Source organism: Cinclus cinclus, chromosome 6, assembly GCF_963662255.1.
Source record: "Cinclus cinclus chromosome 6, bCinCin1.1, whole genome shotgun sequence".
Lineage (NCBI taxonomy): Eukaryota > Metazoa > Chordata > Aves > Passeriformes > Cinclidae > Cinclus > Cinclus cinclus.
Genome location: NC_085051.1, coordinates 16431158 through 16446603, shown reverse-complemented (window position 1 = coordinate 16446603; position 15446 = coordinate 16431158). Strand labels below are relative to the sequence as shown.

At 52.3% G+C, this 15446-nt stretch overlaps 1 protein-coding gene across 4 annotated transcripts; it reads right to left on the bottom strand.

Annotated features, from left to right (window-relative positions):
• Positions 1-729: 729 nt before the first annotated feature.
• On the bottom strand, positions 730-15344 carry IFITM10 (interferon induced transmembrane protein 10). 4 transcript variants are annotated; one of them, XM_062495512.1, is made up of 4 exons: positions 12452-15344; positions 11511-11702; positions 9816-10230; positions 730-1571 (listed from the first exon to the last, which is right to left on the bottom strand). In XM_062495512.1, exons 1-4 carry the CDS (start codon positions 12571-12573, stop codon positions 1422-1424), a joined length of 879 nt encoding a protein of 292 aa, XP_062351496.1. In that variant the 5' UTR covers positions 12574-15344; the 3' UTR covers positions 730-1421. The 4 variants fall into 4 exon arrangements, with proteins under 4 accessions (XP_062351496.1, XP_062351497.1, XP_062351500.1 ...); XM_062495513.1 differs by having other exon boundaries at positions 11511-11690; XM_062495516.1 differs by lacking the exon at positions 12452-15344 and adding an exon at positions 11260-11372 and having other exon boundaries at positions 11451-11617.
• Positions 15345-15446: the final 102 nt, after the last annotated feature.

The window sequence follows — 15446 nt, the reverse complement described above, 5'->3', positions numbered from 1 at the left end:
TTCCCCATCTCTTGCTTCACCTCTGCTTTCAGGGTGGGTGCAAAGGTGGATCCTGATGCCTTCTCCCAGCTCTTTGGCTGGTCTGCAGTTATTGGTGCCCCTTGGCATGAGGTCATCTTACAGCTGGGAAAAGATGAGGCAGCTGTGGCATAGGAGATGAGATGAAGGGTCAGAGGGGATGATAGGCTGTATTTTAGTGCTGGTCTTGTCATTAATTTATGGGTGCTTTCAAGTCAGGGTGTGTTGATTTGCAGCATGACAGGCAGCTGCAGGCAGCTATCGGGCAGGACTCTGAGCTCCTGCCTGTTTCAGTGGCAAACGCACGTCGTCTCTGAAATCTGGCTCTTCATAATGACCCTGGGAAGTGCTGCAGTAGCAGCAGGTTCACACTGCAGCGATTTATTTCCCTCTTCAGCATTGGTCCTAGTAGGGGAGGGGGGCCCTGCCTGCTTCGCTGCCTTTGCCTGCTTGCCATAGATCTTCCATCAAGGAGTCACTGAGGTCTCTGCTCTTAAATCTGGGTCTGTGCTCTCCTTCACGGCTGCATGCGGCCCCGACCTGCAGCAGCATCCCTCACTCCTGTTTTAAATCTCTCCCCAGCAGCCGCTGGTGACATTAGCATTTTCTCTTGCCCGCCCATAGAGACCAGGAGCCCAGCCCTGCTAATGAAGGAATTACCCCGGGAGCATCACAGATCAGAGGTATTTTTTTATTGACTGTTTACAGAAATACAGTAGCACTCCACTTAGGTGGCTTAGGTGAGTTCTCCAGAAGGTGCTTTCCTTCTCAGCACTGCTGGGAGATCCCAAGGAGAAACCTGCCCTTTAACACTTTGGGGTTTCTCTGGAGGCTTTGGGGCTCTCCAGCATGAACTTCCTAACACCTTCAGCTCTTCAGGGGTTGGGAGTTGTTTGAACCAGTGAATGAAATTCAAGAGAAAAAAGGAAAAGAAACCCCCACAAGCTGGGGGTGGTGGGGTGGTCTGAACACACCTGATATGTTGTGAGCCAGCCCTGCCATGATCCCCATTGAACACTGTATGTGTCTCCAGCTCCACAGGACCCCACTGTTCCAAAGAGATCAGCTGTCTGACACTAAGTGGGCATAGCTCTGGGTTTGCATGCTCTTTTCACACAGCTTGTTCATCATAAAACAAATATTTCTTGGTCTGTTTTTCTTCCTGTACATGTGTAAGAGTGCAACCCTTTCCTTCAGCTGTTCACATACCATTTCAGGGCAAGAAGGGTATGCTCAGCTGGGCTGATAAACTAATTTAACTTTTATTTATGTATTTAATTGACTTTTTTTTTTTTGGCAATCAGGTGTAGTGGTTGGTTTGTTTTGTGTGTCCTTGCTACAAGAAACTGCAGACACTTCTGGCATAGAGGCATTTTGGCGGCAGCAGCTGCTGTTGGCCTCACTCAGTAGTCAGTGAGAGGGTATCGCAGGAAGATGAAGATAAGAATGATACAGAAGGTGGCAAGGGCTGAGCTGGTGATGTTAAAAAGCCGGGCTGTCTTGGCATCTTCAACTGCTCCATTTAAGTCATTGAGGAGTTTCTTATCCCGGACCTGAGAGAAAAAGATAATTAAATAAAGTAATTGCAACATGTATGAAAGACGTAACTCATTTCAAGGAACAGCCAGAAATCCCAGTGACCTGTACGTGGTTACCTGTACAGCACATGAGGGCTGGGCTGGGCCTCTTTGTATTTGAGCACTTGGGGTGCTGTAAAACACCCTGAGATGAGGTTTGCACCCCTTCTCTGCTATGGGTTGAGCTTGTGAAGCCAAGCACTGTAATACCTGTGGGCTGGAAATCCTTGGAAGCAGAGAAGACCTGAAAGAGTGACCCGTTGCCGTTACCAACCACGCAAACCAGGGCCCATGGTCCCCGGAGTGCAGCAGTGTCATTTGGAGCCTGCACAAAGGAACTGAGATGCCATTGTACACCCCAGGCACACAGGTACTAAAGCACACTTCCCACCATGTCACACAGCCCTGGCCCTGCAGTGGCAGGCTTCAGCTCACCCAGGCACAGGGGAGAAGGCTGGCTGCAGTTTTGGTGTGCATCCCGTGCCTCCATCTGCACTGAGGGGCCGAGCAGGTGAAACCTGGCACGGCATCCTACTGCAGCTCCAGGGCTGCGCACCAGCCTCCAGCATATTAAGTAGTCCCGGGTTAATGAGTTCCTTTCCTTTTGCAGGTCTTATGCGGATTGTGTAGCATCTCTGCCACAGGCAGTTTTCTATTCTGACAGCACGGTCTGCTCCCTTCATTATCCTGCAGGCTGGGATTTTATGGGCTTTCCTTGGGACTGCTCTGCAGTGGGCGATGATTGTGCATGTCCATGTCACTGGTCTGTCCCCACCTCTTCCAGGCTGCCAGGCAGTGCATGGCACAGCCAGGCAGCAATGCCAGCAGCGGGCATTACCGATGTACAAGCGACAGCATTACCAGGCAGCAGATGGCACTGCAAGGCAGCAGATGACTGCCAGGCGGCATGTGGCATTACCAGGCAGTGGACGGCACTGCCAGGCAGCAGAAGGCACTGAAAGGCAACGATGGCATTGCAAGGCAGTAGATGGCACAGCCAGACAATGATACTAGGAGCAGGCAGAGGTGGCATTATGAGGCAGTGGATGGCACAGCCAGGCAGTGACAGCCCAGCCAGCCAGGCAGCTGATGGCACTGTCCACCAGCAGCAGCTCTGCACTTGGATCCCAGCAGAGGAGGGGTCAGACTCCACTGCTTCCTAGCAGGGATATGTCCCTGTCCCCAGGTTGCCCCTTCAGCCAGCACTCAGCAGACTCAGGCAGCTGGAGCCGCAAGGATGAAGATAATGACCAGGACACTTGATCCCTCATCCATTTCCCATATCCAAGCGGGGTACCCAGGGTGTGTCACTGCTTGCTCTTGGATGGGGGGGAGTGGGGCTGTGGGCCCTTTGCCTGCCATGCTGCCAGCAGTGAGAACCCCACAGGGCACTGCTGGCTGGACACTGGATGTGGGTGGAAAGCTGCAAAAACCAGCACCAGAGTCAGACCGAGGAATATTAAAAGGCTTTTATCGATCAGGAGCTTTCCAAAAAGACACTGCAACAGACTCAAACCACATCTTACAGACTTTTCTCTCTTCCTCCTGCAGTGCTTACCCACAGGGCTGTCCTGAAAGCCTTCTGCTGAACGTGGGGAAGGGTTGCTGCACCCCTTGTTCCTATTGAGTTGTGCTGGTTCATGGGTCCTTCAAAACTGCATTTCAAACCCTCAAGCAACATTCCTCCTCTCCATCACAACAACAAGGTCCTCTCTGCACAAGCAAACCCTGATCATCTTAAACGTGGATAGAGAAGCTGCTGTTGGCATGAGACTCACAGGATCTGGTGCTGGCAGGTGCAGAGGCAAGAAGGAGCCTATTTTTCATACTTGTATTAAATCAAACTGTGCCATGTCCTTGGCCTCTGATGTGCCCTGCTCATTGGAGCCTGGAGTTGGAGCCACCTACTCATTGCCCCGCTGTGGAGTGCTCAGCTGAGCATTCTTCTGGGATCACAAAGAGGGGAGAGTCACAAACTGCACCTGTCTTTGGGGCACACTTGGCTGGAGCTCTCTGCAGAGGAGAAGATCTCTGGGAAGGCATCAAGCCGGCAGCTTGGGAGCCCACATGCTTTTCTGTGTCAGCTGAATGTCCAGGATGACTCACATTTGAAATTATTCAGTAAGTTTAACATCCTCCCAAAAACCCCTGGGCTCAGCAGCACCAGGCATTTGGCACCTCCCCACGCACTGGTGAGAAGCCCCAGAGGTGCTGGATTCAGGCCAGAAATCCCGCTTGCTGCTCCCAGCAGACTCTTTGAAGCTCTCACACACTTTCCTCTTCCCAGAGGTGGGGCTGCCTCAGGCAAAACCGACACGGAGCAAACGCTTTTTGCCCCTTCCTGCACCGTCACCCAGAGCTCTCTGCCGCAGGCAAGCTGGCGTTTGCTGACAGTGTTTGCCAGGCAGACAAGGTTTCTCCAGGAGAGCGGCATGGCCAGCACACCGAGCTCTGCAACCCTCCCGCAGCCAAGCCGCTTTACCTTTGTGGGGACAGTTCCTCTTGGCACCAGGAGCTCTCTCCTACTCCTCACCTCCTGTTCCTCCTGTCCCTGGAGGGCCCTACAACCCTAATTTCCATGCTCAGCCTTCTCCAGTGTTCCCAGCAGCCTCTCCCAGTAGCATCTCCAACCTGACACCAGTTCACACTTGTCTCTCCTTGACTTTCCCATGGCTCTCCTTTGGCCCTGCTCCTGTCATGCTGCTGCTGCTGAGCATCTGTGTTGAGGGGTGTCTAAGGCTGCCCTCTCCCCAGTGACACCATTTTCCCACAGTTCCTTTATTTCTCTTTTTTTTTTTGTCCCTTCCATCTCTTTTCTTTCCTGTTTGGGTCCAAATGATGGCTGCCTTTGACTCCTACCAAAGGGCACCCAGCTGCCTCCTCTCCCAGCACCTCCAGCTGCTTCTACCCACATACTCCTGCCAACCCCTAGGGCTTCAGTGGTCACCCTCATGAAAATCATCCCTGATTGCCTATAATCATTTATACTGAAATGGAGCCTCTAAGCACCAGACGAGTGCAAGGGCCCTTGTGGACTAAAAGTGCAATGTAATGGAATTTCTCCTTACACATCACTCACACAGCTTCCCACATCTCTCCAGGGCAGCCTCATCTCCTCCTGCATGGCTTGCACCCCCAGATGCTTCCAGATGTCTCCCTTTAGTGTCCTGCTGTGGCAGCTGAGCCAGGCTCTGGAGGAGCTCTCCTGGAGAGCAGATAAGTGTTTCAGCTCCTTTCCCACTTTGTCCTTAAGGAGATGCTGGTGCCTTCCTTATAGCCCAACTTCAGCTTTTCCTATTTTCATGCTCCTGCGGCCACTATCATCATAATGTGCTGGCAGCTGGTGCATAAGTTTCTGGGAGTCCTGGAAGCTGATTCCTTCCATAACCAGAGAGATGAAACACGGTGAGGGACAGGTCCCCAAGGTCACAAGGCTGAACCCTCACCCCAGACCCAGGTGTGGTGTTTTCTTAGTCACAGGTTCTTCTCATCATCCCTTTGACCCTTCTCACCTTGCCTAAAACTAGATAGGGATTTTTGGCCCTGCTTTGCACTGAGATGACTGGAGTGTGAGGATAATTACATCTGCTGACTGGGGCTTCCCTGGGCACCTCCAAGCACTCCGTGGTGGCATCTTTGGAGATCTCCCCTGGACAAGGCAGAGCTCAGCTCTGATCCAGCCTGGCAACTTACACAGTTTCTTTCTTCTTCCACGCCTGTCCTTACATGAAACACAGCCAGCTTTTGTGCTCTAATATGCAAACCTTTCTCCTCTCCTTTCCCACCAGCAAAAGGCGGTGCGGCCTTTCTATCCATCCCTTCTTGTTTGTCACCTCCCTGCTGCTCAGCTTGTCTTCCAGTATCTCCATCTCACTGTGTCCTCCCACAGCTCCAGCGTGCCAGTCCCCAAGGGTTCTTTCTCTCTTCCCTCTCACCGCCATCCTCTGCCCTTTGTTTCCTTGGGGTTTAACCTTCTGCTTCCTCTCCAAGTGCTCCCCTTGGCTCCTACCACCCCACTCCCTCTCCCAGCAACCACCTCCCCTCTCTCTGCCCTGAGGCTCGGCCCCTCTCATTTTTGGGAGCAGCAAACTTGCTGCTCTAGTAAAAAGTGCTGCCTCAGCTTGCAGAAGGAGACAAATGGTTTGTTGATAATGAGTCTAATGAGGCTGTTTTTAAGGCAGCCTGGAAGTCCACAGCTGGTTGTCAGCAAACCCATTTCTATGCAGGGCTCCATGTCCCTGCACAGAAGGAGCTCTGGAGGCAATCCTCGGATTTATTTGCTCTGTGAATTTCTCAAGAGCTCTCCAGCCCACGTGCCTCCACCACACTGCCACTGGCATCACTGGACTGTCACCCCTGCATTTCACCCACATCCATAAACCATTGCTCCTTTTGAAAAGCAGGATGAGAGCCTGCCTGAGAGGTTGGGTGCGGCAGCTTCTCAGGGTTAATAAATAGCTGTGGATTTGTGCTGGTCTGCTTCCACTCGAAACAAGGAAGATCAACAAGTGGCAAGAGGGGAAGGCAAACAGTCGTGCCCACAGCTGTGTGCTAAGGGCTGGGCAGAGAATGGGCAAGAGAGCTTGGCATATTTCCATGACCTTAAGGGGCAAGGAAACTCTGCAAGCAATGCTGTGGGCTCCTGGTGAGGCTTAAAAAGCCAGCAAGGCTCCTTGGCATCTTTATCTCTACAGAGCCACAGCGAGGCATCCACACTGCAGCTCATTTCAGATCCCAGCTCCTCTGATCTCTCTGATCCACAGCCTCATGGCACAATGGGTACAGAGAAGGACTTGGCTCACCCCGACAGTCTCCAGAGACAAACCTCTGAAAAACTGAAGTGAGATCTCCTGCCACCAGGCACTGACGCATCATTCATTACCACTTGGAGCTGGGAAAGGGGAAGGGAGGGAGCTGCTGAATATCAGACCACAGCATTTGCTTCTGATCAAAACCAACTGAATCCTAAGCATTGCTATTGAAGAGATACTTTTATCTCTGCTGGGATTACTTTATAGTTTCTAACTTCCCTGAGCCTGCTGTTGATTTCTTTTCCCCCAACATCCAGCACACATGATTAGATGTGAGCGCCTTGCCTGCACTCTGGGAGGCTGACCTTGAGAAGCCTGAGATGCTAGAAATGACCCCTGGAGGGATCCATGAGTTGTGTGACCCCGTTGCAGCCAAGCAAGCTGTGTTTGCTGAGGATCTGGCCTGCTATGGGGTAAATAAAGATGAGGCATGCTGCCACACTCCTGTTCAGAGTGGTTGGCTGTGACATCTGTCACACAGAACCTGCCTTGTATGTCACAGTTTCTGCCCTCACCTGACTTCCTGTGTTTCTTCACAAATTCTTTGGTGCTGGAGTGGGGGTTTTTGACATTTTTTAGTAAATGGTTGTCACCATGAAATAGCATTTCCCTGCAGAAAAAAAATATAGAAGTCTGTAGCTGGCATGCAAAAGGCCAGGCAGACATGCCTGTTTTCCCAATAAAATAGGGCATGAGGAAGGAGACAGCCTCACCGTAATATTCAAGTGTACCAAGGATATATCTGTCTTCCACTGTGGGCATTAAGCTGTTGAAACCAGAGGAAATGCTAGGGTGTACTATGATATATACTGAAAGAGCTCATGCACTTGGGTTACAAAGGAGATACTGCTTTATTAACAGTATGAATCTGTCAGAAGCAGGTGACCTTTATGACAGAGAATTGAAAATGCTATTTCTGATAATGAAAACGATAATTCCTGAAGTTGCTGCTAGATGTTTCAGTTATTTAAGGAAAGTGTAAAAGCTGTAACCCAGGTACCACTTAATGGCATCAGTGCACTGATGGCCCTTGAGGAAACCTGTATTCCACTGGCTCAGGGCTCTGCTGTCAGGGGTCCCAGAAGAGGCCCAGGGAGAGGAAGGTACAGTTTCACTGTTCTTCCTACAGCACCTTAGTCAGTCCCTTCAGAGCACAGTCCTGGAAAGGCTGGACTTAAAGTGCCTACTGCTTAAATGTTCTTACATGTAATTGCAGAGGAACAAGAGAAGTCTGTTTAAAGGCATATCTGTCCTCAGGGCATTTCTTGCTCCTGTTTTCTCTGAACTTCTGGGAAAAACATTATTGACGGTAAAAGAGAAGAAAACATGCTTCTGGAGAAATAACCACAACACCCAGCCTGGCTAGGGTGTTGTGAAGATCCCTGCAGTAGCTGTGGGTAAGAAACTTTCTGAACATCCCAGTCTTCCCCAGGACAGACCTGCTACTGCCCCAGCATCTGTATTTCCTCTCACCACCTACCCCAACAGCTCATGAGAACACTTGGCATCCCTTCAGCCACTTGCTAGCTCTGTCCTCTGCCTCTGAGGGACATTTTGTTTCTATTTTCCCTCTGCCACAGAGTCACAGCCACTGGGGAGCTCCAAAACCAGAGCAGAGTTATTTCTACCTGCTCAGCATTACCTCTGTTTGGGTACCGTGGTTACATCCCATCAGCTGCCGCCTTCTCAGTCCAAAAGCCAAGGCTGGTGTTTGACAACCATCTTCTAGTCTCCTTTCTCTGATTTGGAGCAAATTTCCCATTTGCCTTCCCTCACCACTGCCTCTTTTTTTCATGCTTGAGTTTGTGTCCTCTAGATCTTTGCAGACAGATGCTGAGCCCATGCCTCTGTTCTGATGCAAGGCTCTGGGTTACTTCTGGGCTTTGGCCTTCCTTCCACCCCATGTTAAGGATAGTGAAGCCTCTAAAACTTTGCAGGTGGCAGACACTACTCTATCCTGTCACCAGGGGATGGGTCAGTCCTGTTTTCAGGCTGTCCTGTTCTCACTGCTGCAGAAGAAAGGAACCACATGGACCCAGATGCTCATGGTAGCCTCTTCCACGGGAAAGATGTCAATTGTTAAAGGCAAAGACAGACAAGGAAAGGCTTAAAAAAATAAGGAGGAAGCCAGTTTTTTCTTCTCTTGCTGGATCAAGGTTGGGGTGTGTCCCCCCACTCATACTAGCCTGCTGCTGCCTGGATTTGCCCTTTGCTTGCAGTGATGCTTTGTCCCAGGGTGATTTAAGTTATTAAGTACCTCACCCAGGCAGCAGCAGAGCCTCCTGCACAGGCAATGGATGAGAGCTCACCTCCCATCTTGGGGAATGAGAAACTGAGGCAGACACCACAAGGCCAGTGCTGGGTTAGCCCAGGACACAGGGCTGCAGACTTGTTCCTCAGCCTTTCTGATGGAGACCCTGACAGTGTTGGGAGCAGACTCCTTGCAGTGCTGAGTGCTCACAGTCCAGCTCACAGGAGCTGTATGGGATTAATTGATCTGCTTCTGTGACGAAGCCTGTCTGCACCCTGGCCTCCCTCTAAATGCTGCCTGCCAAAACAAATCAGCTAGTTCCTCTCCGGGCCACCCAGCCGCCCCGGGCTCTCTGCACATCCATTCAGTTAGTTTTGCATCTGGCAGGCAGGGAAGGGGAGGGCAGCCCAGGCCCCTCTCTCCTGGCAGCTGCCAAGGGGCTGCTTATTTGCCAGGCACCATTCCTGCCGGGCTGCTCTCCCCTGCAGCTATGAGAAAAAATAACCTGGTCCCGTTCCCATCATGGGCTGTGCTCCACACCATCAGCCTCTCCAACACTCCAGCCCCCTGCACTCTCTGCTACCTTCTCACCATTCCCATAATCCTGGCAGGTCCCCAGGGTATCTTTTGGGATTTATAGGGCTTGGGGTGGGGGAAGCTGGCCACGAGCTCTGGTGTTTTAATTACGGAGAGGGCAAGAAAGAAACAGGCAGGATTGCCCTGCACTTTGTAAGCTTCTTACCCCCTGCAACTTGCCAGCTGATGGTTGATTCTGGCTGGCTGCTTCTTACTGCTCCTGCCTGACCATCCAATGCTGCTGTGTCCTATCCTGATGATCCCTAACAGCCAGGATCCCAAATAAGGGACTTAGTGCTGGTGTACCTGCAGGTGCAGCATGAGCCAAACCAGCCCTGTGTTGCCTGCCTGTCACCCTGCTGCCGCGGTACAGAAGAGCCTCTGAGGGTACCTGGAGCAAGTGAAAGCGCCTTTTCCCCACCTGAAGTAACATCCCACGTTCCTCAGCTATTCCCATCCCCATCTCCATCCCCTGCAGCCTCTCATGTGGGTGGCAAAGATGTGTTTCACATCAGGCACAACCCCCAAACGCTTCCCCCCGCGCGGTCACCCCCTACCCCGAGCCTCACGCTCAGTACTCACTTTCAATGAATAGGCCAAGGCGATGAAGCCGAGGCAGCAGAAGTTGAGGTATACAAAGTTGAAGATGGACCAGAGATAGTAATCGTTCACCTCGGTGGTGTCAGGGTAGATTTCGATGACGGTGGTGGGGTTGGTCATGGTCTTCTTCTCCACCGAGTGCTTGCACGGGACCGCTGGGCGCAGGCTGTCCCCTTTGCAGCTCTTGCTCTCCATGAGATAAACGGCAGAAGAAGGAGACAGGACAGGCGAAGCTTGCCGGAGAGCTGGGGGCTTGGCGATGCAGGCGAAGCAGCCCTGCGGGGGGCCCTGCGGGGGTCTCGGGGTCCAGGCCACCCCCTCAAAAGGGCATGGCGGGCCCAAGGGAGGGTCCTGTGTCCTCTCCGTGGTGGCTGCCGCGGCGTCACCGCGCTCTGACCTGGCAAAGTGGAAAGCCCCCCCGTGAAAAAGGGGGGTGAGGGGATGGAAAGGCAGGGGTCGGGGGAGAAGAGAAAGAGGGGGAAGGAGCAGAGAAAGGGAGACGTGGGGGGAAGGCAGGAGAGACAGAGAGGGACCGGGAGACCGAGGAGGGAGCAGGGAGAGGAGTGAGGGAGTGGGCAGAGGAGAGAGGGAGGAGAGTAGGGCAGGCAGGAGAGGGAGGAGGGAGCACCGCTACACCCGGGGACCACGACGCCGCCGCCTCGGCGCGGATCTGCCGTCGGCCCCGGCCCCGCGGCGGGGGCAGAGGCGCGGGCAGGGCGGGCAGCATCCCTCCATCCCTCCCCCTCTGCCACGGTCTCCCCCCGCCGCTGCCCGCTGGCCTGCGTGACCTGCCTTCCAGACATCCCCGGGGAAATAATATATATATATTTTTTTTAATAAGGAGACAAATAAGAGCAGAAAGAAACACTTGGAAGGCGCCGGGGGGCTGCGAGGGAGTTGCCAGCCGGGCGCGCTGCAGCCCCCGCAGCCGTCCCCGCCCGCCTGTCTGTCTGTCGGTCTGTCGGGGCCTTCTCCGTTCTGTCCCATGCCGGGATGGGAGCTGGTGGCTCGGCTGCGGGCGGAGCGGGTCTCCCGGTGCGGCAGAGCAGCCCGCCCCTCCGCCGTCCCTCCCTCCTTCCTTAGGGGGGTGGTTATTTTGGGGGGATTTTTTTTCCCCGAGTCCTAGTCTTTGCGGGATTCCAGATGTGATTCCATTTCCCGGTTCCTTCCACCTGCCAGCAGGTTTCCCATACCCCCTCCCCCAACCTTTTTTTTTTTTTTTTTCTTTAGGATATCGTAGCTGGGGAGGTGGAGGAAGAGGAGGAGGGGAAGAGGAGATGAAGACAGAGGATGGGGAAGGGGATATTAGAAGAAGTTCCCCTCCACCCTATCTTTGCAAATCGGAGACACTAGTCCACCTCTGGCTGCCCGTCAGTCCGTCCATCGCTCTCCTCCGAAGGTATCAGGAGGAGCGAGGGATACTCACAAGGAGGGATGCGGGGAGTCGCTGCATATCCGGCTCAGCACTGCCTCCGGCTCGGCTTCCTCGGCGCTGGAGTTGAAGGAGGAGGGGAGGGCGGGGAGGGGGCCACCCATGGACTAGGGATAGGCAGGGAGGGAGTTAGGGGATGGGAAGGTCAACCTGCAGCCCCCTCTCTCCCCCCGAACATGCTTCACCAAGGAGAGCTCCTCCGTGTCTCAGCCCTTCTCCTCGTGTCCCCCCCACTGGGACGTCACCTCCTGCTTGGAGCATCCTGGTAGCGCCCCGCTGGAGAAGGGCATCTCCTGGGCCCCGGCCGAGCGGCTTCCCCGAGCATCAGAAGGGGATGCTCGGCCCTGTTCTCCCCAGTGTCACCCACAGAGCGCTTGGTAGCGGGGTCTCGCTGCAGCCTTGTTTGCGGGTTCACCACTGTGGACCTGGGTGAAAAACTAAAACAAGTGTGGCACGAGTGCGTGGAGACAACCGGAATTGACAAGGGGAGGTAGTGGTGATGCAGTGCCGTGGGGAAAAATGGGCTCTGGTCGTGAGGGGATGAATGGAAAGGGAATAAATCCTGTGTGTGAGTTAATAGATCCTGCTGGCATGGAGCAAATCCCAATGCAGGCAGGGGTGGGAGCACCCTGGTAGCAGGATGTGGCTGCTTTAGGGGAGGGGGCCGGGGGTGTTACCAAGGCTGGTCAAGCCCGGGAGGGCTTGGCTGTGCCCAGGCTTAGCACAGGATCAAGGATGTGCTTGCTGCCTCCCATTGCTGACACTCTGGAAGCTGCACAGAATCCCAGATCTTAGGGTGCCGCGGTAGTGTCCCCCCAGGGACAGGGAGAGCAGCTGTGCTGTGCAGGGACAGCTTGCAGGTCATTCAGGAGGATGCAGCCGTGGGAAAGGGAGGGTGAGGACACAAAGACACGCTGTGTCACCCCACAGTGACACAGCCTGGTGCAGGTGGCCTTGTGGCAGCAGGCAGTTCAGCTGTGGAGCTGGGGAAGGGTAGCAGAGAAATTCCCAGAGTACTAGAAACAGGGTGGGTAGAACAAAAGTTCGTGTGAGCAAAAACTGCAAGGGAAGGGAAATCCTCTGGAAAAGCCTTAAGCCTACCCACAAAGTGCTGAGCTAAGAAATAAGGATGGTAATTCACTCAGCTCTTCACAGGCAGGTTTGGCTCCAGTGTTGGGGCACCCACCCTATCTTCATCCCTGTGGGTTGGTGTGATGTGGGGAAACTTCTTGCACATTCACAGGTCTCTGAGGCTGGAGGAGCTCCAGTTTCCATGAGACCAGTTAATCCTTCTGAAGGTGCCTGCATTGGTTAAAAAAGGACAAATTGCCCTCTGGTTCAGGATTTATTGCTGCTGGAGTGGCGTTGGGTCCTGCCAAAGTAAAGAAGGTTTTATTAGTGCTACAGCTGCCTGTGATGAGACCCAGGTCTTTCTGCAAGAAGCTGCCAAGAAACAGAGGCAGTGCTAGGGTGAGAGTGATGCTCCTGTGGGATTAAGAGGTTTGCAGGAGAGGCAGAACCATGGCCAGCTGTCATCAGCTTTTCTGGAGGGCTTGGACAAACTCAGCTGTGCAGAGCATCCTCCCTGCAGGCTCAGGAGAAAAAATGAAACCCCATGGATGCAGACTGGTGCTATGATGAGCTGGCTGTTCATTTGTCTGGGAAAAGTTGAGTGGGTAAGGCTACTCCTCTTCTTAATGTCAGGCAGGGATAGAGGGTGAGCAGAGAAAAAGGTCAGAGGAGGTTTGGAGCAGACAAGAGGAGGCAGCAGAGTGATGTAGGGGAACGTGAGATCGACACAGACAAGTCACATTCCCTGGTATGAATAGGACTGAAAGGTCAGGGAGGTTTGAATAGCTGCTTTTCCTCTTCTCCAGGTACCAGGTCATCCCTATAGTTTGCAGAGCAATTTTTTGTCTTTGGTTTATCATCTTCCTTGATATTAAGTGTGAGTGGTGAGAGGTTTATTATGTGGACCACAGTGGCATATATGCAGCATCACCGGTTCCAAAACCATTTATGTGACCCTTCCCCCAGGGAACTGACATAAAAAATGGAGGGAATAAAACCCCTCAATATTCTGCATTATTTTAACCCTCCTCCACTTTTCTAGGCATCTTCAAAGGTCTTGCATGCATGCCCTCAACCATATGGCCCAGGACTACTTTCCTTTCAAATAAAAGGTGGGGTGAGTATGAATAATCACCTGCATTACTGTGGCATCAGGGCTGGCTTCCCCTTGTGCTAAGCACGGGACAAACAGAACAGAAGGATGCTTCCTGCCCCAAAGCAATTCTCCTGTAATCATGTTAGAGACACGTGGGCTATAGCATAATCAAGTGCTGTAAGACCTGTGAGAAAATCTTCCATCTCAAATCCTACTCGAGCTCTTCAGAAAACCCTTAGCAGAACCTGACCCTGCTTTCTTTTTCTCTCTTTTTTTTTCTGAAGGAAAAATTCCACAGCCTCCTGAACGTTCCTTTCTTATTAACCCTATAAAATTCCTCAGTGGATTGCTAAGTTCCATAAGCAGTAAGGCAGCATGAGACTTGGAGGGGTAAATCAAATCTTCCCACTCTCCCTTGATCTCTGTCTTCTGTTCTCTGAGCTTTCATCCTGCATTCTGCTTCCCTTCGCTCCCAAAGAAACCTAAAAATAAATAAATCCAAGAAAGAGCGGAAAAAGGAAAAGCCATCAGCCCCCAAAACGATGTGCTTAGTCATTCATGGTAAAAATAGGTTCCCAAATGAACAAATTGCTGAGCCAACCAGATGAGCAAGTCATCTCCATAAATGAGGGGTCTCATCTTCCTTCTACTTAGGCAGGTCCTTGTGTTAATGGGCTTTTGGTAAAGCCTAAGCAGAATTACTTGGAGAAGGATCAGGTCCATGAATACAGCCCTGGGGGTCAGTGCCCAGCACCCTATTACTTAAGGGGATGTGTAATGAACAATTTGATGTTCTTTGTATCAATGGAGACATTTAATGAAGAGTGAAATGCCATATTGTCATGTGCATGGGGTTCTGCAGAGATGGTGCAGTAAACCAGGGGGCTGAAGTAAACCTGAGGACTTTCTGGGCAAGATGGTGTGCGGCTGCATTCAGACTGCTCCTGGGGCAGGGTGTGCTTTGCTCCCTGCTGGAAAAGCATGGGTGGGCAATTCTGGCTCTTGGCTATTCCTGCTCTTGGCCAAGATCAAGGCTATGATTGTCTGCACTGGGATGTAACACACAAGGCGCAATTGAAGACTTAGGCAGAATCCCCCAAGCAGAAGCAGGGGCCTCACATTCCTGACAATAAATATTTGGCAGCAGATGACTTTTCTCCCCTTGGGCTGTTGAGGAACGGTGGGCTGCATGATTGGTTTTCAGGATCCAGCCAGCCTTTTTGGGTTAAATCCATCTCTTTAACACAGGAGAACAGCTGATTGGGGAATTTAGGCATCCTGGGGGAACAGGGGCTCAGGACATGCCAGTAGGGAAATCAGCTAAGCTGTGTGCTTAGATCTGCTCTCAGAAGATGGGATGGGACTTGGCTGCATCCATCTTGCTTATGTAGATGATGCTATTTTCAAAGTAGGGATTAGCTCTTATCTTCCACCTGGCACATGGGGCCTTCATTCCGCTTCAGTCTCCAGCTCCCATACAGCAGTGCTAGGACTAAAAATTTCACAGCTAGGCAAGAAGGATGGATTTTTCCTACATTGTTGAATAACCCCTACACCATGTTTATCACTGGGCTCCAGGACTTCCCCAGACTTCACACCTTAGTTGATTTTAGGCCAAACTTAGAAACTGAAGTTCCACTTTGGCTGCTACAGGACCACTCCACATCCAGGAGCTTGTTCTAATCCCAAGCAGGAATTTATTCTAACTGGTCCAGATGACCAGGGGACAACCTGAGTTCCCTGTTAATGGACTACCCTTGCCAATACTCAGCTGGGGAGTTGTAGAAGGCTGTAGGCTAGCAGGGATGCTGGGAGTGCCCACTGCCCCAGTGGTGCTGGGTCAGGCAGGTGGCGCTGTCATACACCTTGCAGAGGCTGAGTTATGTTTTAATCCATTGAAAAAGATAAATCCAACAGGGTCCTAGCATGTTTCCTTATCAGAGAGAAGGGGAAGAGCCCTTCTGAAACACACATGAATCCACACAAGTGGGTGATCAGATATCCAGGGACAATA